The 22,866-nt window shown below is 33.0% G+C and overlaps 1 protein-coding gene and 1 long non-coding RNA gene across 3 annotated transcripts; both read right to left on the reverse strand.

The window, feature by feature from the left end:
- Positions 1-3,454: 3,454 nt before the first annotated feature.
- On the reverse strand, positions 3,455-13,850 carry LOC128219644 (uncharacterized). Its single transcript, XM_052927540.1, has 6 exons — positions 13,695-13,850; positions 9,519-9,774; positions 7,179-7,331; positions 5,540-5,708; positions 4,623-4,676; positions 3,455-4,337 (listed from the first exon to the last, which is right to left on the reverse strand). Exons 2-6 carry the CDS (start codon positions 9,759-9,761, stop codon positions 4,261-4,263), a joined length of 696 nt encoding a protein of 231 aa, XP_052783500.1. The 5' UTR covers positions 9,762-9,774; positions 13,695-13,850; the 3' UTR covers positions 3,455-4,260.
- A 1,097-nt stretch (positions 13,851-14,947) lies between these two features.
- Positions 14,948-22,864, reverse strand: LOC128219650 (uncharacterized). Of its 2 annotated transcripts, none has more exons than XR_008258611.1 (5): positions 22,729-22,864; positions 21,561-21,637; positions 21,146-21,227; positions 20,240-20,370; positions 14,948-19,161 (listed from the first exon to the last, which is right to left on the reverse strand). It is a non-coding gene; the product is annotated as an uncharacterized LOC128219650 (long non-coding RNA). The 2 variants fall into 2 exon arrangements; XR_008258610.1 differs by having other exon boundaries at positions 22,722-22,781.
- Between the last annotated feature and the right edge of the window lie 2 nt (positions 22,865-22,866).

Below are 22,866 nucleotides of genomic sequence, written 5' to 3' on the forward strand. Positions count from 1 at the left end.
TATTATTTATATCTTTATTAGAGTCTCGTCCATATACATACTAAAAGTTACATGCAACACATAAAACAAATAATTATATGGCCATTCTATACAGAATTACAGGAGACTATTTGACAAATACACAGAACATATTAATACAAAATAAAATACAGACTTGTTATAAAATATGTGACTGATACTGACTGGTAAAACAACAACAACAACTGTACTTACAAATTAAACACTAATATGCCACACGAACAAATTTCTTCCATCAATGAGCATAAGATTTGCTTTAAGAGCCCATAGAAAAAAATGAAACAACCGACTTAATACTGACAGAAGCTCCCAGAAACACTAAAACAAGCAGGTGAAATTGGATTTACCGACCATTATATCGGAGGTTCATTTAATAACAAGGGACCAATATCATTTGTGTGACCTGTTAGAATATCACAAAGTACAATAAGTAAACATCTACATACTTATAAGTATATACATGAACGCAATGACTATTTACACAGATAAAACTGTCTTCTCTTTAAAATCAAATTACAGTTTTGGCAGCAAGTCGTAACAATGCAGAATTGCAGAGTATAAATTTCAACTTTTCAGTATTACTCATAGTTAGAAATAAGTTATCAGTTTCAACGGCCTTAGCAAACAATGTAACACGGTAATCATCATATGCTCTACACTCAAGGATAACATGAGACTCGTTTTCTACAGTATCACAAAAGGGGCATTTTCTAGCTTCAACCGGTAAGTTTTCATATCTGCCAGTTTCAATTCGTAGAGGAGCTACACTACATCTAAATTTACTCAGTGCCGACCTATGCTGCAGCGGCATGATTATTTTACAGTACTTTTCTGTACCAAATTTAGTTTTCAACAAACAGTATGTACGCAATTTCTTGCGCCCTCTACCTGATGTACCAACGGTACTATTAATCTGAGCCAACCAGCCCTGCGTAAACTGATGCAGCAACAACTCCTCTACTTTACTTAAAATAGCATGTTTAGGTATAACGATTTCAATACTGCAATAAATATATATGTTTCCATATTTACCAAAATGGCGTCATATTTTTCGATACCGATTAATGAATGAAACATTTCCTATAAGTTGGTAAAAACGGGGCGCTGGAAAACATTCTGGGTACGTGACTCGCTCTCACGCGAAATGGTTTTCTTTGCCCCGTATGTCCCAAAATGGGATACTTCTAATCCTTAACTTATATAAGTTCACCTCACGTGGTTTGTCAATGTGAGATTCTCATAAACACGACATTAGCAGATCCGTATTCAGTGTGTGTATACTACGTGATAAATTGCCTCATCAATGCTACGTCGGAAGGCAATAATTTGATTTGAAAAAGGCTTTAAGCAAAGATAACTTCACTATTTTTCACAATTTAAAATGAAACATAGCACAGTCTACGCCGCCTACGGAGCCCTGCCTTCGGTCTTTTACCAGAGTTTGATTGAGAGTTTAGTTTCTTTAAACACTTCGACAACCTTTTTACAATACGGCTGTCTGACGGAGCACTGTCAAAACATTATTTTGGAAACAGGTTTGTCGAAGTGTTTGATGAAACTAATGGCCTTATTAAATTTCGGTAATAAAACAAATACGGGACTCTTTAAGCGGCATAGACTGCCCTTTGTTTCATTTAAAATGGTTTTGTAAATGAAAAGTTATCTTTGATTTAAGTCTTCATTTTAAGCAAAATGTTGCCTTCCGACGTAGCATATATGACGTAATTTATCACGTGGTATACACACACTGGCATTGTACTGTACCCTTTCACATTACGCTTTTCATCGGGGGATCCGATTATCTTTCCCTCGTGTGGGTCTTAACTTTTTTCTCAAGGACCTTGGTGCAACAGTCGCTTATAAAATATAGTTAACAATTATCGTAAGTAGACGCAAAATCTAGAAATTGAAATTTTAATTAAAAGGAAACAGTTCATCATATTAAGTCATTATGACGCGGGAACTTTTTCAATCACTTTATTGTTGGTTTACAATATTTGTTGGGTATGAAAAAATAGTTATCAGATCCCATGTAGGGTGATAGCATACAATCTTAACCTTTGAAGCGGTTATGTAACCCATCGGCTAACGCCTATGTTGACAAGAACATTTTCGGGTTAACATTGTATACTTTCACCCTCCATGGGATCGGATGTTTATATACCATTAAATAGGGTCTCTAATTGAAGTATCTTCGCGTGTTTTGATCGGTAATATGTACAATGGATCAATATTCAACTAACCGTATATTCTTTTAGTTGTTAATAAAATAAGAGGTTTATTTTCATGAATATACAGGTGTGTGAATATATTATATAACTATTCACTGCCTTGAGTTCTTGACAATGCATATTGTCAACCCGAGGTACATGCTGTCAACCCGAGGTTCATGCTGTCAACCCGAGGTTCATGCTGTCAACCCGAGGTTCATGCTGTCAACCCGAGGTACATGCTGTCAACCCGAGGTTCATGCTGTCAACCCGAGGTTCATGCTGTCAACCCGAGGAAAATAATGTCAACCCGAGGTTCATGCTGTCAACCCGAGGTAAATGATGTCAACCCGAGGTTCATGTTGTCAACCCGAGGTAAATGATGTCAACCCGAGGTTCATGCTGTCAACCCGAGGTTAATGCTGTCAACCCGAGGTTAATGCTGTCAACCCGAGGTAAATGATGTCAACCCGAGGTAAAAGCTGTCAACCCGAGGTACATGCTGTCAACCGAGACGAAGCCTCAAGGCTGTCAATGTCTATTTTACCATGGCGAACAAAAAAACTTTAATGGGATTTCATGACAGAGGGAAACAATGCGGCAGAGGTAGATAGTACGGGATGAAAAGCGAAAGTATTGCTTTTGCATTTTTACTATCTGTTCTAAAAGAGTGCAGTACAATATTTATTATATATAGTGTGTCGTCTGCAACATAACTCAGTTTTTGTTCAACAGTTCCATTAAAGTGGTTTGATTCCGCATTATCTTCTATTTGTAGATAACGATCAAGTAAATATGATATATATTTTGCTTCATCGATGGCTGTCTGGACCAGGTAGTGACTTTCAATTTATAGCTATAGGTCATTTAACAAGATCACAATTTATTAATGTTGAAATTTGAAGGCGGAATTAAAATAGTGGGGCGATCGTTCTTTATACGCATTGTCGCAGGTTGCAAAATGTTACAACATAAAAAAGCAGGATCGCAGAATTTAATGGCCGATAATTTACCATGAATTTTAACGTGATGGATGATACAGGATACAAGAATCTTTATGTACAGAAGGGTATATGATCTCAAAAATACATTAGCTCAGTGAGCGAATTTCCGACATGATGAACCATGTTCCGACATAAGCACTCGGTTGTTGATTATGAGCGCAATTAGCTTTTATCATAAATGTTCAAAATAATAGAAAACAACAAAAAACAACAACACATAAACATCTTCAATCAGATTCATTTTATTCAACAAACCAACAAATAAAAAATGAAACTCATGCGCAAAAAGAACAAAAAGGTAAATGCATCCATTATCTGTGGTAAGCTATGTGAGTATTATAAACACATAGAATAAATAAAAAATAAGCAATTTACCAAACATTTTTATATTCCTTATAACAGGAACATTCTAAGCACACTGTTTCTTTTTGCGTATAAATAGTGTTATACGTTTATAGTTTAAGGCCTAAGACTTGTGACTTTATACGGGCCGTTTATAGGGACCGTCTATTTTTGTCGTTATTTGAAATTACCTTAGTGTTATATGTTCATTATTTTGCTAAATATTTGATTGAACCAACTTAAGTCAGTATATAAAATGAATATAAGTAGAGGACATTAATATATAATTATAAAATTTATTTTTGCCACTTTATACAGATTTAAGGTTATTTTTATTACGGCTTAACTCCTTCATTGAAACGACCCCTAATTGATTGTTGGCTTCTGGACTTAGGCTTATCCATGGAGTTTTTACGGTATTGTTGATACTTTTAATGGGCCCTGTTTTAATATGATATATAAGGCGTAAACCTTACGCTGCATTAGAGTGCTCGGGAATATCCGTAAAGTTAAGGATATAATATATCCAATAAAAGTTCTTACGATTTACGACATTCTTTTGAAACGCAGAATGTGCCCAAAACTGGGTACGATGGAATTTGCGATTTGTAGCCTTACACTTTTTATTAAAACGGGACCCCTGAAGGCATCGAATACATTCAAATTCTAATAGACATAATTCATAATTATGCGGCGGTGTTGACTTCCAAAGAGGTGGCGTTTGCTGGCGCTTCATCCTTTATAAATTGGTGGTAATAAGCATCTGAAAAAGGAAAATGTAGTTGCAAAAATTCAAATTTTCTGAAAATATATAAACAAATTTCAGTTACAGAAGCAGTCAAAAATAATACCATGAAAGCAAATGAAAAAATTAAAACATTTGTAATGTTTCGACAACAAATGTGACATCATTTCACAACGATTTTTCCTTGCTGTTTTTATAAAATGTATACAACATCCAATATCTATCAACTATGGCTTGTTAAATAAGATAGAAATAAAGTTTGTTCTTTTTATATATTGTTTTAAACCGATAAATTATACTTACGGGCAAAGAGGAAAGGCGCTCCATTAAACTCATCTGTATTGAGCTCCCCATCCACTACAAGATAAACGATGATATATGAATATCATTGGCACGTCAAGTGAATTAACATATTCAAATTATGCAGCAAATGCTAACAAAAGCCCTTTTATAATATTTTCCGTTACTCGAAGAAAAGACAGTTTAACTGGAGCTATATAACTTAGAGTAACAAGTATTTGAATATTGGATGCATGGTGATTTCATTTTATTCTGTTTATTAAAAACGTTCATATTGAGAGAAAGAATATATAAAAACAATACTTAAAATTTCACGTCCAATATCATTTAACTCAAAACATACTGCGATAGTTGTCTATTATAATTTATTTTCGGACAATGAGGCTGCACTCTCACGGATTGAACGTTTTGACATTTTTCTTTTGCGAAAATCCATGGAAACCAGTTACATATGACAAAAATTAGATCGCAGATTTTTATATTTAAGTTCAAGAATTGATGTTTTATGCATTTTTCTTAAACCGTTAGGTTTATGCCATAAAATATTAATTTTCGAACGGAAATATGAAAATCTACGTTCTGAATTTTTGTCAGCAATCTTATATCATTGGTTTGCATATATATACGCAAAAAATTGCTCTTTCCATGACAAAAAAATAAAAAAAGTTGTCAAAACGTTCAATCTGTGAGAAAGTTAAAAAGTTGTAAAAATGGTATATCTGTGAGAGTGCAGCTTTAACGTAAAGGTATTGTCAGAATCGAAATAAATGCGACTAAGATTAAGGTCGACGTGAATTAAATCTCATTGAAATAATATTGGCAATACTCTCTTCACAACTGTTCACACCGATATGAATTTTTGTAAATGATGTTAATGTTAACTCTCTGATTAAACAATTTATGACAAATCGTCAACTCACGATTAAAGTCCGCGAAGTTGAACGGTTCCCTCAGCTCCAACGGCTCTGCCAACTCCACTGTCCTCATGACGGTGAACACAAACTCCTCATATTCAATACGCTTGTCACCATTCATATCGTAGTCCCTAAAGTCGTCTGAGAACGCCAGCAACTCCACGCCGTTTCTAACCTTCGAGAGAAGAAGACACATTCAATGTCTTGACCAGCAGTTACATTGACGCTTATGTTCGAGATCTTGATAATACTAAATAACGCGCAAGAGTGATCAGGTTTTGTTAAAATAAGGGAAGCGCCAACGATACTAAGCGTTCACACGCGACGATATCTGTTTCCAAGCATACCAAGAACATGCTCTATTATGATGATGATGATTATTATATATATATTCATACCCTTTCAAAATCACAGATACAGGTTTGAAAAACAATCTGTACAAGTAGCGATGATAATTCAGTGAGCCATATACATGAAGCAAGTTGTGAATGCTGTAAGCAGTGTACATGCATATACAGTGTGTGTATACCTTGTGATAAATTACGTCATATATGCTACTTCAGAAGGCAACCTTTTGCTTCATAGGAAGACTTAAATCAAAGATAACTTTTCTTTTAATACACCATTTTAAATGAAACAATTATGGGCAGTCTATGCCGCTTACAGAGCCACGCTTTCGATTCATTACCGGAGTTTGATAAGGTGATTACTTTTTCAAACACTTCGACAAACCTGTTTCCAAAATAATGCTTTAACAGTTCTCCGTCAGACGGCAACTACGTGAAACGGTTTGTCTTTTTAAAGCCGTATCGTGAAAAGGTTTGTCGAAGTGTTTTAAACTACACTCTCAATCAAACTCTGGTAAAAGACCGAAGGCGGGGCTCCGTAAGAGGTGTAGACTGTGCTGTGTTTCATTTAAAAGAAATAGGAAAGTTATCTTTGTTTTAAGTCTTCATTCGAAGCAAAATATTTTCCTATCGTTTATGACGCAAAATCTCACGTGGTATACACACTGACTGATATAGCTATGGTGCCATTTTTCGAAACATCTTATTAATAATTACTTTCAAAAAATGAAAACAAAAGTGATATGATAATCATCAAGTTAGTTTCCTTAAAAAAGTTCAGAAGTTTTTAAAATGAGAATATTACATAAATAATACCAAAACAAAAAAATAGAGAGCTGTTCTTACATCCTGTTACAAGGGACTTTAGATGTTTTGAGAAATTGGGGCCTCTGTTTAAACCCGTTGTTTGGAACAAATGATTTCACATTCGGAGCTCCTCGGCCATTTTTATCGAAAACAACCTTGGATGTATGCCGTGACATCAGTTTAAGTAGTTCGTATTTTTTTTAATTATATCATTAATTAAATGTAGTGTTTTAGCTTGTATTTATTGATCTAAGTTTAAATTGATTGCCAGTGAAGTGATTTATTGCAAACATAATTAAGATAAGTTAAGTCATCAAGTTTAACTGCTAAATTAAATTACTACCGGATCTACTAGCAGCGGACTTAAACACAACGATTTCTAAGTATGACAACCGTCCATATACAGCCGAAGTTGTTTTCGAGAACAATGACCGAGAAAATCCAAATGATGATTTCAAAATGGAGTGCGTATTGTAAATAAGTATACATACACTCCTCTTGCACCTCCTCTTTCTAACGCGGCAAGCATTTTGACCGATACCAGCAGCTGCGCCGACGATAATTGAAGCCGTTCCAGTGGACGCCGCACTTAGAGCCGTTTCAACAGCACCGATGGCCGCGGGGCAAGCGATGCCAAACAGGAGCTGAAACATACATGAAGGGGGAGGACGTAATTTCGTTTAATGCAAAATGAGAAAAATGTTTCATGGCAAACAAAATGGCGGATTTAGAATGAAAAGTACCGATTCAGGTACCAACTTTGCTTTAAATTTTAAAAAATGTATGCGTCCAGTATGTGGAGAAAAACATTTTTTTTCAATCGACATCTTAGTTTGGTATCATAACTTTAAAGATGAATAAGTTATTGAACAGATTGTCGCTGAGGAAGCAATGTTTACAAATAAACGTGCTGATTTTATCCGGAAATTTTCGTATTTTCCCGGCAAATATGGAATATATGTGCATGTTATGACTGTGATTTCATGTATATATTCATATTTTCCCAACTTCATGGCTATTTCTCGATTGTACAATTTTCCTGACCGATTTTTGGTTCCTTAACCCCCCCCCCCCCCAATTTTATTTATTTCAAGCTCATTACCCACATTTTGGTGAAATGCAACAAACTTCTGCACAATTGTTTAGCCTTGAGAGGATACGTTTTTAGTTCTGGAATCGCTAATGATCACGAGTCTTTCAGTTTGGTATGTGATGTGTATCATTTATAAAGTCAACGACTTTTTCGCTTCAGGAACGGACTTGAACTACACCATGGTCCGATTTAAAAGGCGAACGAGCCTCACGTTATACAGATAATCACAGAAGACCGCAGTGACAAGGACATCCGTCAATACAAGAACAGAAAATGCTAGCCTGTCGCCGATGAAAAACGCGCTAGTGTGATGACAACTCCCAGTAGTTAGATTCTCAGTATTCATCGAAATATCACATGAACAGAAGCATGCACAATATTAATTTCACGTGAAAGTAAGAACAAACTATATGCGACCTCCCCCTTGATGCATACTTAATACAAATGAAAACAAATCGCATGATATTGTGCTTGAAATTATTTTGCTTAAATCATATCAAAAAGGTTTGAATTAAACTAATTGCTTTATAATTATGATTATCTGTTGATTACAAAACGTGTGGAGCGTAAATTTTGAATATCTTTTATTTAAATAAATAAATTAAAACAAATACACAAAAGGCTTTCTTTTTATTTCGAAATGCTAAACGTAGATATATTTGAATATCATGCATTACTTGTGGTTTTCAACATTTCAGTGTTTTTGATATATTAAGCTATTATACGCTTTGCAAATGCAGAACTTTAAATTAATCGAACCAAATATTACACAAAAGGACGACCGATATCATTGTTTTGGAGTTCGTACATGAATTCAAATGGATTCAACAGCTACTCCAACATTAAAGGGAAAATTGCCCGAAGAAAACTACTTTACAACTGTCATTCGGAACACCTCGTCCAATTTTATCCAAAACAACCTCGAATGTATGCCGTGACATCAGTAGAAGTAGTTCGTAATTTTTTTATTTATATCTTTAATTAAATTAAGTGTTTTAGAGTTGTATTTATTGATCTAAGTTTAAATTGATTGCCAGTGAAGTGTATTATTGCAAACATAATTAAGATTCTCAAGAGTAAAGTCTTTAAATTTAACTGCTAAATGAGATTAATACGCGATCTACTTGCAATGGACTTAAACGTACCTCTTTTTCAGTCCAAATACATCCGAGGTTGTTTTCGATAAAAATGGCCGAGCAGTTCTTAATGTACAACTGTCGGAATATAATTACTTCATGGCGTTGATACTTAAACATAATGGCAAAACGTAAGTTCATGTATGGAAAATGAAGACACGACAAATGAACGCCTAACAACTTATTCTTAAGTCGTAAGATATTCTCATGAATATTTTAAGCCTGTAAGGTCGATCGTAAGACTACTTTATACCTTAATTTTATCAATAACCACATTTCATTAATTAACATAACGACATGCGCATACGCGTAAATAACATATATATATATATATATATAAACGATATGTAACGGTTACCATCCACATCCCGAGTTATTGAGATTATAGGGTAATGTTATTATTGTGTACAATTTTGCTATAGAAAACACTTAATAAATAGCAGTGCAGTTAAAATAAAGATCCTCTAGTTTATCCTCATGAGTTTTAGAACGTTCCAATGAGTGTTATAAATGTTTAAAAGAAAACAGAGAAAACACTCTCAAACATGATGTAATGGTATTTATGTTATCGTGAACAACACGCTATAAGAAACAAAACTCACTTTACATCCAAGCTTGTTTATCGCATCATTATGATCATTATTGATTACGAGACCAGGGAGACCGGGATAACGTTCATTAGGATAGATGCGAGGATTGTTCCATGGTATAGGTTTAGGAGCAGGAACGATGCTTTTCATGATATGTCTTCCCAGTTTCTTAAGTGCCTTTTTAACAAACCAACATTCCGTAGGGTTCAGTAGGACAAAGAGCAACACAAGGACGCTAAGGTGCTTGAATCCCATTGTGATTACTTTTCTGAAAAAAAGTTTTCACTTTATTTATGAAATACGAAAATACACGCTTCTTATTTACCATTTATGCCATGAATAAACAACAAAAATGCCAGCTGGATTGAAACACTTTGATTTATTCTAATGAAATAGAATAAAAAAACACGTCATATAAAGATAAAGAGTAAAACAGTCAACATTTGCCATATTTTCACCCATTAAGGACTACATAATTATATTTCTGTTATAAATGCTAAGTTTGCAAATACTCATGGACTAACATTGTGACATGTGGTAGTTTTAATTCATTTAAAATGCCTCAAAGATTTCTTTTCTGAAGTTGGTTATTATTTAACTGATTTCATTCACATTTAAAAACAAACAAACATTGCATTTTATGTCATGAACTTAGTTATGATACTTATGCCAAGTAGTAGTTAGATGCCATGAAGTGAATTCTTAATGGTTAAGAATGGGCGGAGTGAGCGTAGCGAATTCACTTCATGTCATCTAACTGACTTAGAATACAACCACATTGGCTGTCACATCGTCAACGCAAAATCTGGGGCAGGGAGTGTGTATCGGATGATTGGCAGTAGGCGAACATTTATACCCGCGTGAAAGTTGACATTCTTAATGATTAAGTCTACTACATAATGGTTGCCTATCTGCAATATCATTGGCTGAAAATGTAGGTGTATTCTAAAGTTTGTTAGAATACCTCGTTATTAGAATACGATTATAACCGTTACTTACTTAAGTTTGTTACGTGAGAAGTACTTCGCGGATATAGTAAGCACTTCAACAAGTTTAGAGTATGGCATACATTTCCGACAAATAAATAGAGGATATTTGTTTATTTCAGTGTAAGATCGTATTTTATTTCACGAGTGTCATAGAAAAACATATTTTCACGAGTGGCGAAGCCACGAGTGAAAATGTAGTTTTTTTATGATCACGATCTTACACTGAAATAAACAAATTTTCTGTTTCTTTTATGCTTATTTTCGGAGTTTTATTTGTTTTTTATTTATTTCTGAATTACCCCCTTTTTGAAAAGGGTGGGCTTTACGCCGCTACCCGTAGGGCGCCCCTCATGCATAATTATAGCTGTCAACTTTTTTACTTTCGGTTTGCTGAGAAATAGTTCTCTGCTATTCATTCTTATAGCTTAATATTCGCTCGTTTTTTTATTGCAAAGCTTTATGAACGGTAAAAATGAAGTATTATTAGTGCACAAATGTTCCAAAAAATAATGAAAACACTTTTTATTTTAACCAAATTACTACGCCGCTATTTATAGGATGAAAATTTGGAAGGTCAAATGTGTTAGCAAAACAAATGTGGATACTCATTGGATTTTAACCATTCTTCTTAGTTTTAAGACTGCATATACGCGTGTTTTTATAGTAAGTTAATATACAGTCATCTTACTGTCCAGTCTGTTTCGCTTTAAAATGTTTGTTTTCCAGAAGAGTAAATGCCACGCTAGTTTGTTGACACATTTTGAGATGTGGGTGGGGTAAAAAATATCGGATCTATCCGATAAATTGTTGTGTGAATTCTCCAGGAAGCCCATTTTACGTACTACAACGGTTAACAGTTCAAAATACATTTGATCGATGCTATAAAATTTTATTTATGTTCGAACAGTTGTTTTTGTCTGTAATTTGTTTGGAATGAAAGCAAATGTTCGAACATTCAGCTTCAAAGATCAGTAAAATGTTTGATAAACGGGATAACCGGTAATAAACGGTAAGTTGTTAATTTCCAATTATATATTTATTTAAATTTATAAAATATTTTTTTTATTTTTTTTAACCTTTTTTGACATAATTTACTGAAGTCCAGTGTTCTGTTTTGACCAAGGCAAGTACATGTAACAACAAAAGATTTTAAAAGTAGTTCTGAAAATTGATATTTTCACTCCTTATTTTGCAGTGAAAATATCAAATTGATATTTTCACTGTTGTTATTTCACTGTTAAAACCCCATATTTCATCGTAAAGCATGAAAGAAATTGCGTATTAACCTTAAATGAGGACCACGCTTTATCATAAATCATTTCACAGACACGACGTCATAATTTGGTTCTCGTCTGCTGTAAACAGGTAACATTCGAAGACATTTTGAATATGCCCTTCTTTATATTATTAAACTGTTACCGTACATGTTCTTACTATGACTTTTATAGAACATATAAAATTGGCAATACGCTACGAATATGCCGCCATGTTGGATTTTCATGCGAAAATTATGATTAATTAAACTGGCATTGCAACCGTAAAAGACACTTATTATGTTGCCTCACTTCTAAAGAACATATAAAATTGGCAATACGCTACGAATATGCCGCCATGTTGGATTTCATGCGAAAATTATGATTAAATAAACTGGCATTGCAACCTTAAAAGACACTTATTATGTTGCCTCATTTTATAGGCAATACGCTACGAATATGCCGCCATGTTGGATTTCATGCGAAAATTATGATTAATTAAACTGGCATTGCAACCTTAAAAGACACTTATTATGTTGCCTCACTTTTATAGAACATATAAAATTGGCAATACGCTACGAATATGCCGCCATGTTGGATTTTCATGCGAAAATTATGATTAATTAAACTGGCATTGCAACCGTAAAAGACACTTATTATGTTGCCTCACTTCTAAAGAACATATAAAATTGGCAATACGCTACGAATATGCCGCCATGTTGGATTTCATGCGAAAATTATGATTAATTAAACTGGCATTGTAACCTTAAAAGACACTTATTATGTTGCCTCACTTTTATAGAACATATAAAATTGGCAATACGCTACGAATATGCCGCCATGTTGGATTTCATGCGAAAATTATGATTAATTAAACTGGCATTGCAACCGTGAAAGACACTTATTATGTTGCCTCACTTTTATAGAACATATAAAATTGGCAATACGCTACGAATATGCCGCCATGTTGGATTTCATGCGAAAATTATGATTAATTAAACTGGCATTGCAACCGTAAAAGACACTTATTATGTTGCCTCACTTTTATAGAACATATAAAATTGGCAATACGCTACGAATATGCCGCCATGTTGGATTTCATGCGAAAATTATGATTAATTAAACTGGCATTGCAACCGTAAAAGACACTTATTATGTTCCCTCACTTCTATGGAACATATGAAATTGTCAATACTCTATTAATACGGGATTACTGACAGTATTCTACTTAAAGTCTGTATCATCTGAGCGCTTTGTTTACCAGCAGACAATTGTACTACAGTTTTTGTTCGGTATAATGAAATACATATTGACTGCCTTGAGGGTACAGTGCATATTGACAACCTCGGCTTCGCCTCGGTCGCCAGTATTTACCTCAGGTTGCCAATATGCACTGTCATTCTCAAGGCAGTCAATATTTATATGATGTTCTATCATTGAAACAATCATTTTGCCCATTTTAAAGTGTCATGTTTTATTTGAATATTTTTTTAAGTTTTCACCGAGAGCTTTTTTTGATAAAGGCAATATGTTTTATGAGAAACAAATGAATACAATTGTTATATAGTCATAATGAAATTTTGTTTATTAGTTCGCCTAAATATATTACATTGTCATAATGGTGTTATCCAAAGATACAAGCCATGCAAAAATAATACAAGTTGGTTAATGGATATAAATAAACATAAAATTAATCTCGATGTTAATATCTTACATACACCCACACATTTTCTTTTTCTTAATGATGGACGGCTTACCCTAACACAAACTTTTTCTATGTCTGACACTACAAAACATGAGCGATTAACCTTAAAAGAACAAAACGGCTGACTTGAACGCTGAACTCATGCCATGTTCATGACTTGTCTTTGCGTTAAATGAAGCTCAAACGATAACAAATAAACACATTGCCAAAAATAAAACCAACCTGTTTACCAAGCTCTTACCTAATAGTGCCGGACTCTGAATCACCATTTTTCAAAATCCTTATATGTCATGAAACGCAGAGTCGCCACTTTTATACACAAGAAATGTTTGGGTTCCGTATTGAAGTGATTGATATGCGGTTCGTGAACTGGAGGCGTTACGTTTACTACCGTCTTAGTTTGAAAGCTACTGGGATTTCGATATGTCGCGGTAAACAGGATTTAAATTTTGTTTTACTAGAGTTGTTTACGAATGTCATTCCTCGAGGATTCAGCATGCAATTTTACACGTATGCCTTGATAGTAATATGCATTTTCAGCCAATGAAATCTCCTATTTGCCTTCAATAAGTACCACGCTTTATTGTTAAGATTTATAGTATTACAACTTAGAGACATCATAATTTGGTTCCTCGTCTGCTGAAAACAGGTTACAACCTAAGAACAGTGAATTATTTGAATCTAGAAAAAAATATTAAATCTAGAATGCTTAGACCAAGTTGAGATTGAGATCTTATATCAACACAGTGCATAGACTCTATACACTATATGGATATGCACGATACTCCGTGACAGTACATACACTGGTGTTATATTCTATACCAGTATATACTGTGCACGGTATATATTCTATTCATTCTCAGAGGTGTTGAAGCAGTGCTTCAACACCCCTGTTCTCTATACAATGTATACAGCCAGAGATTTTGAAGATTTACTTCAACTCCTCTGTTATAGTCTATATACATTGTGGAAGCGTGCACTATACTCTATTCATTGTCAAGAGGTGTTGAAGCAGTGCTTCAACACCCCTGTTCTCTATACAATGTATACAGCCAGAGATTTTGAAGATTTACTTCAACTCCTCTGTTATAGTCTATATACATTGTGGAAGCGTACACTATACTCTATTCATTCTTAGAGGTGTTGAAGCAGTGCTTCAACACCTCTGTTCTCTATGCAATGTATACAGCCAGAGATTTTGAAGATTTACTTCAACTTCTCTGTTATAGTCTATATACATTGTGGTAGCGTGATCTATACTCTATTCATTTTCAGAGGTGTTGAAGCAGTGCTTCAACACCCCTGTTCTCTATGCAATGTATCAACCAGAGATTTTGAAACTTTACATCAATTCCTCTGTTATAGTCTATATACATTGTGGTGGCGTGCACTATTCTCTATCTGTAAATTTGAACCTGTGTTATAGTCTATATACATTGTGGTAGCGTGCACTATACTATACTCATTGTCAGAGGTGTTGAAGCAGTGCTTCAACACCTCTGTTCTCTATTCAATGTATACAAACGGAGATTTTTGAACAAAAAATGGAGAAAACTGCACAAAAATAATTTTGATGAATTTATGTCATATCAGGCAACATATTTAATATACTTAAATCATAGAACAATTATATGGCGCAAAAAATGATTTTTGGGGTAAAATGTTGGAAAAATTAAATGAAAATGACAATTTATGAATTTTGCCAATAACTCTGCCTTATTTTGCAATAAAAACACCAGAACTACTGCAGCTAATATATTTCATTTAACATTATTATATATTATATAGAAACACAGTTTTTTTTAAAATATGATTTTCGGGGTAAAATGTATGAAAAATTAAATGGAAATGAGAATTTCTGGAATTTGCCAATAACTTTTTCAAATATTGCAATAGAATGACCAGAATTACTGTATTTCATAAATATTACAGTTTAATATATCAAAAGTAAAGAAACTATGTAATTTTGTGAAATGTGAATTTTGGGGAAAATGTTTGAAAAATTCAATAAAAATGAGAATTTCTGAAATTGCAAATTATTAGCACAAATTTTGCAATACAATGACCAGAAATTTTACTGTATTCAATAGATACTATAATACAGTATAACAAACCTAAAGAGTAGAAACCATGTATTGTGTGAAGTGTGATTTGGGGGGTAAAATGAAATTAAATAAAAATCGACACACAGCAGTTATCAAACAACACAAATAAACAAAAATCATTTATGTGCATTTTTCTGAAATTGTCTCCTTAATTTTTGAAGCTCTGCATCAATCCTCTGTCAAATCAATTAACCTTGTTCTCTGTATTCATTTATGATGATCCCCTTTTAGTTAATAAATCTTTTGAAATCATTGAAAATTGACCTTTTTCTCTGTCACCTGTATGTCGATGAATTTTATAATGCAGATATTTGCCAGACTCGCAAAATTCATAACAAACCAAAAGCCCAAGGCATTTTTTCAAGAATATAATGCGACAGTCACTTGGGTGTGGAGCCTTGCCCAGCAACGTCTACATTTTTAAATTGTCATAGCCTAAAATCATAGCCTAAAATTGTCATTTCCCGACATGCCAACATTTAGACATATCCAACATGATAACCCAAACTAAGGTCTCCCTAGGCTAAATACTTTTCCAGCTAGACACTAGAATTGGACCTACAATATCGAAGATGTCCATAAAACCCAATTCACATAACAGGACAGGAGACCAGGACAACCAAAAGACATGGTTGTCTATGTTATAAACAAACAAGACTATGCATTTACCATAAATGTATCTATTTTGAACATAAACAGAACATTAGTAAATTTAATCTTAAGAATCTGATGTCAATAATCCCGTACATGTATGTATATCTATGTCCATCAATATGATAAGAAATGGAAGTTTCTTCTAAAACATACACAGAAACAGCTATTGTTCATATAAACCATAACATAAGGTGTCTTATAATTGTGTCAACAAGAGCTGTCTTTGGACAGCACGCTCAATTAAATGAGGCTTTGTCTTAAAAATGAATACAATAATGATGTAATATGTGCCTGTCGAAAGCAATAAAAAGAGTCAAATTAAAAAGTTAACTAGAAATGCTGCAATGCAACAAGAACTTCAGCCTTTATTGTGAGATTCAGTTTTAAATGTATTAAAACTGAAGTTATTCAGTACCAAGCATTTTTCTATTTTTAGTTACAGTGACCATGACCCTAGGGACCCAAATCAAATATAAAAATGAATGGAAATTTTGCCTTTAGACAGTTATTAAATAGTAAATAATATTTGACAGTTATCTATGTACATCTACATTTTAACTTTAAAAAGGTTTCCTTGACATTAAACAATCATTTGTTTTTATAAACAAAAAAATAACAAAACAATGTGGCGAACAGATCAAGAATCTAGGTTTAAGAAATGACATTTCTAGAGGCTTACCATATGCTCCAATATGTATGGAACTTAATAACCATGGTTTTATTGAATTTATACTGTCATATAGGGTAATGTGCAATATATTTAACAGAACACTCAAAAGTACAGTGAAACATTTAGGTTAGAAGTTAAAATATAATTAGACAATTAGCCATAATTGACCAAGTCAGTATGGAAATTAACAACAGAACAAGGTAACTAAAAAAAAAATATAGATTAAAAATAATAATATATGATTTGCATTCATTTAATTCAAGTTTAAAACAAACTTTTAATAATCAGCTAGCTCAATTGTTACTAAGCAATGTGCTTTATTGCTCACCTCAGAACCAGACACATTATTTGTTTCAATAATATGTTCACAAGATTTTATTCACTAAAATATGTGCCTAATTATTAACTTTTTACATGTTATGCCTTATTTGTTGAAAAGTCTTGCTGGCTAAGTTGTGATTTATGATGAGGAAACAATACCTCTATGAATAGCAATTTTTAAGGTTTTTAATACTTGACTTAGTGACTCCTGTTTCATATTACCTACATTCATTCTTTAAGGAAAGCTTGGGAAGAGAATATGGCCTATAAAACTAGAACATAGTTTTTTTCTAAAACTTGACCAAATTTCATTCATATAAAATGGAACTTGAGGCCACTCTAATCAAACACATTTTGACCATTAAACAAGTTTTACCTAATATTATTTAAATGTTGACGAGAATAAATACTGACAAATATCATGAAAAATTATATATATAGTTTCTGAAGCATTTACAGTTTATATTATTAGAACAAACAACCTACATGCTTTTTGTCCAACCTGAACAGTTATCAATCTCTACTAAGATTTTTTTGGTAAACATATTCTGGCCAGTATGAATAAAGACCAAAGAGACAAGAGCTGTCACAGAGACAGCGCTCTCGACTATTCCGCTGCTTTTCAGTGTAAGGATTGAAAAGTTTTGGCGAAACATGCATGGATCACTGTTAGATTAGATTTCAATGCAATACATGATGTGCGGAGATATTAACATAAATGTGGTTACATGCAAAATTTTAACCAGAATTTTTATCTAACTTGATTATTCAGTTAGGTTGGGTGGTTGTATAAAGTCTCAATGCAATTCATACAGTAGTTGCTGAGATATTAACCTATGTGTGCTTACATGCAAAACCTTAACCAGAATTTCTGAGTGAAATAATAAAGGCAAGTATTTGCATTAAATGCAAACTATAGTTATATAACTTGGAAAATTAAGTAGGTTGGATGGTTGAGTACCATTCATGATTGTATCAAGTCTCAATGCAATACCTCAAGCAGTTGCTGAGATATTAAACTATGTGTGCTTGCATGCAAAACCTTAACCAGAATTTCTAAGTCAAATAATAAAGGCCTATTATTTATATTAAATGCAAACTAGAGTTATCTTACTTGTTTAAATAAGTAGGTTGGATGGTTGAGTACCATTGTATCAAGTCTCAATGCAATACCTCAAGCAGTTGCTGAGATATTAACCTATGTGTGCTTGCATGCAAAACCTTAACTAGAATTTCTAAGTCAAATAATAAAGGCCTATTATTTACATTAAATGCAAACTAGAGTTATCTTACTTGTTTAAATAAGTAGGTTGGATGGTTGAGTACCATTGTATCAAGTCTCAATGCAATACCTCAAGTAGTTGCTGAGATATTAACCTATGTGTGCTTGCATGCAAAACATTAACCAGAATTTCTAAGTCAAATATTAAAGGCCTATTATTGGCATTAAATGCAAAGTAGTTATCAAACTTGGTTAATTAAGTAGGTTGGATGGTTGAGTACCATTGTATAAAGTCTCAATGCAATACCTCAAGTAGTTGCTGAGATATTTACCATGTGTGCTTGCACGCAAACCCTTAACCAAGGGGTGACGCCAACGCCGACGCTTGGGTGAGTAGTATAGCTCTCCATATTCTTCGAAAAGTTGAGCTAAAATGAGTCCCCATACTAAAGTGTTAACACTGTATGAAACTGTTAATAAAAATGAAGGACAGACTATGATCAATCACAATAGTTCAACATGAGCACTTTGTACTGTGTTGAGGTAAATGTTAATCATCCAACTTATTTAAGGGTAATCTATTTTCAAATCTATAATGTATTTGTCTGTTAAAAGTTAAAATTGGTATATCATTCCAATTTTAGTGAATCTTTATGTGACGGATGTCTTGTCCATTAAGTTGCTTTCAATGAAGATTTTGAAGTCAGACTGTCTCTTGTTGGATGTGGGGAGTTTTCTGAAAGAAAAAGGAACATTAAGCAATACATGTACATAAACACAGTTCCATTGTTGGCTTCAAATATTGAACTATTAAGGAGCTTTTCATTAATTTGTGCCATTGGCTTCAATGTTAAAATTTGATAGTTACCCCATATAAGTATCATTTGAATGGGCTTTGCATACTGATTACTTATATGTAAAATCAATGACAAGAACATATTTTCACCTTGAAAAGTTATTGCTGGCATCCCAAAATCACATTATTGTTCATCAGATACATTAAGTTATTATCTATCTTGCAAAAGCTCTATGGTTGATTTTGAAATATGATAGTTCTTATACATATTATATCTTAATATTAAAAATTAGCCACACTTTTTGTGATATAGATTTTATATAAATGCACATAAAAATATGTAACAAAAAATATACAAATAAATAAGAAATGATAAAAACACACAAATCTTAGTTTATTTTACATTGATAGATAGTTCATATAAACTTTGCTAAACACAGAAAGAAAATAATTGTTTCTATTACAGGATTTGAACCTGGACAATTAATTTTAATGTGAATGAGCATATTTGAGCATGATCACAACTGTGCATTACAACAAAGGATAACATTGAAAACTAACAAAGGGCAACTACTACAAAAAAAATCTTGAGTTATGGTTTCTGTGCACTGCACTTCTGCTAAATGAGATCTATCTGTACATATTTGAAGTTTGAGATCAACACCTCAAAGACTTTTCAAGTTCTGCTGCAGACAAAAACTCAGTATGAAATATAACAAAGGGTTATTACAAAAAAAACTGTAAACAGAGTTATGGTCCCTTAACACTGCACTTCTTCTCAATAGGGATCTATCTGTATATGAAGTTTGAAGTTAATACCTGGAGGATTTATGCTCAAGATTACATTCCGTGCACACGCACACACACGTGCACAATTACTGTATCCACTTTGCCTTTTGGCAAGGGATAATCAATAGATTAGTCCTCATCATCACGGTCTTAAACAAACATGATGAACATAATCATAGCATGCATAAAACAGTTTACAGTTGTATCAAATCTGGAATAAAAACTGTACCTAGATGAATTTGTAACAGGTGGCGATCAGTCATCACTTTCCTGTTTCCTGTTTCTCATTGTGTCATTCCTGTATCTCATTGTGTCTTAGTTGGTTTAGTACAACTCTGGCCTGGTCCACAATTGCAACAACTGAAAAACAACTGAACAATTAGCAAAAGAGAACTTATACCTTAAATGTACATAATATATTGCTACTAAAAAATGACTCATACTGTCAAACACTTGTTTCCATGAAAAACTACAGCTATCACCTATTGTAATAAGAGGTTTCACTGAGAGTGATGTTTGCTTTTAAGCATACAGTAACCAATTAGGCAATAATTTTAAAACTGCCAAGCACAAAATAAACATAAGAAAATAATCCTTAATATACCAAAAACAGAATAGTGTTTTGTTAAATTAAAGTAAAAAATGAAAAAAAGTTATGAAGAGAAGAAAAAAAATAAAAAAAATATAAAGATAATAATCAAAGGTTTACAATTCTTTGACTACCATACACAATTTAATGATTCATATGCACAGCTATTTTTCTTATCACGTCCAATATGTGCATGAAGTTTGAAGTTAATACCTCAAAAACATAGAAAAGTGAAAGAAAAATAATCAAAGACCAATAACTCTATAATACCATAAACAAAAATGTTTTTTGCACAGCACTTCTCCTCAACATATTTAATATGTGTTAGAAATCTCAGAAGCATTTGGAATTATGGATAAAAGAAGACTTGTCCAAATGAACCCTAACCATAGGGTATAGAGTATAATAGCAGAGACAAATCATACATATGTCTTTATATTTAATATGTCAATGTATGTTTGAACAGAATAATTATGTTAATTCTCATTTCTTGGCTTACCTCATATTTATATTGTTATACATAGAATTAATCCAAAGAGAACTTACCATTCACTGACAAGATTTCCTCATTATACACAGGAGTATCTTCATACTTTTAGAATCTCTCCATTTTTCTTCTCCATGGGAACTGCAATGCATAACACATAAGAAAGGAAATCAAACAATTGCATTTTTTAAAACAATTTGTAGAGAAAAATAAAACATGACTTCAGACACATGCAGAATTATTTGCATTTATTTTAAGCAAGTTACAAGAGTAACTGTACCCTATGCCATCTGAGTAAAATCTGCATGCAACAAACATGTGCATGCAAAATTGCATGGACTTTCATTTATTTGCTTAACAGTTTCAATTAAACCTAACAACCTGACCAAATACTTGAAATATCTTATACTTGAATACATTATGTTATACTAGTAAATGACATTGAGTACATGTAAATATGTGTTAAAAATCTACCTTTCAAATCCAATGCTTTCTTTGCATCAAAACGTTTGTCTGTTTGCCCTTAAATTGGTCCCTCAAGAGTATCTGGTCTGAAATAAATATAAAATTCACCTTAACTTTTAAGCTTAAATTAGCTATAATACTAACTTGGCTGATCTTAGGAAAAATGAGTCTTAAAGCTGCACTTTCACAGGTTGACTGTTTTAACATTATTATTATCTCAGAGAATCAATGCCTTTAATTGCTAACAATAAAACAGATGTCATGTATTGAGAAATCTGCTTATTATTTCATTTTTCTGAAAGTGTTCAAATTTAAGTCACAGAACAACAATTATGAACGTACATATGAAAAACAGCTATCTGATATTTTTTTCAGCAGTTTTAAATCATGGTTCGCGGACATAATTTATGCACTAACATTGCATGATTCATTCCATGATGAAAAAAAAAGTTGTCAGAATGGTAAATCTGTGAAAATGTAGCTTTAATAACAATCCCCAACAGTTCCTCCCAAAGACTTGTTTAAAAAGGGCTGTAATCTGTTTAATGAAATAGCGGAAAAAAAGAAAATTGACGAAAACTGACATAAACTTGGTATCTATGTGTACAATGCATTAAAACTTACTAACTGAAGTACCACATAATTTACAATAAAAAAAATTCGCCAATATATTACAAGTTAGGTATAAAGATTAAATATTCCAACTGTTTAGGATAAGCCTTCATAGCACAGTGGATACAACACTGGACTGCAATTTTGGCGACACCGGCTCCAACTCATTCTCTGACTTGATATTGTTTTTTACATTTTGCATTTTGGTAATTTTTTTTACCATTATGATATCAAAGATCAAAAGATTTCTTGAATAATTGTCCTGAGATTCTTTACAGAATATTTTTTTTTTGGGGGGGGGGGATCCCACCCCCTTTCTGGATCCGCTAGTGTGGGTTACTCCCGTAAAATAAACTGAATTTAATTTGGTGCAAAGCTCTAATAAAAATTTGTGTATTCAATTAAATTCATAAAACTAATTAATGTAAACAAACCATTTGCAACTATCCCTGAATAACTTTTAAATGATAGTGATTATTTTCATTTGCATGATAACTAAGAAAATATAAAATAACACTTGAGTGTCCTGTATGGTATCCCGATATAGTCAATACTTACAACTTACATGTGCAGGAATCAGGAAGGAGTTCCATTCTACCAACTTAATACCATTCTTATGTGTCGTCTTCTTAACCGGATGCTTGTAAACAAACCCAATGAACCCTGCATCGTTCCACTAGACTTTCTCGCTTAATATTTACGC

The sequence above is a fragment of the Mya arenaria genome, chromosome 15, assembly GCF_026914265.1.
Source record: "Mya arenaria isolate MELC-2E11 chromosome 15, ASM2691426v1".
Lineage (NCBI taxonomy): Eukaryota > Metazoa > Mollusca > Bivalvia > Myida > Myidae > Mya > Mya arenaria.

Bases quoted from the DNA above. Each gene is read 5' to 3' on its own strand.
- LOC128219644 (XM_052927540.1), bottom strand. From the start codon at position 9,761: ATGGGATTCAAGCACCTTAGCGTCCTTGTGTTGCTCTTTGTCCTACTG. The intron at 7,332-9,518 runs GTGAGTTTTGTT...TGTATGTTTCAG, and splicing joins TAAACAAGCTTGGATGTAAA to CTCCTGTTTGGCATCGCTTG. The intron at 5,709-7,178 runs GTATGTATACTT...CTTCTCTCGAAG, and splicing joins AGAGGAGGTGCAAGAGGAGT to GTTAGAAACGGCGTGGAGTT.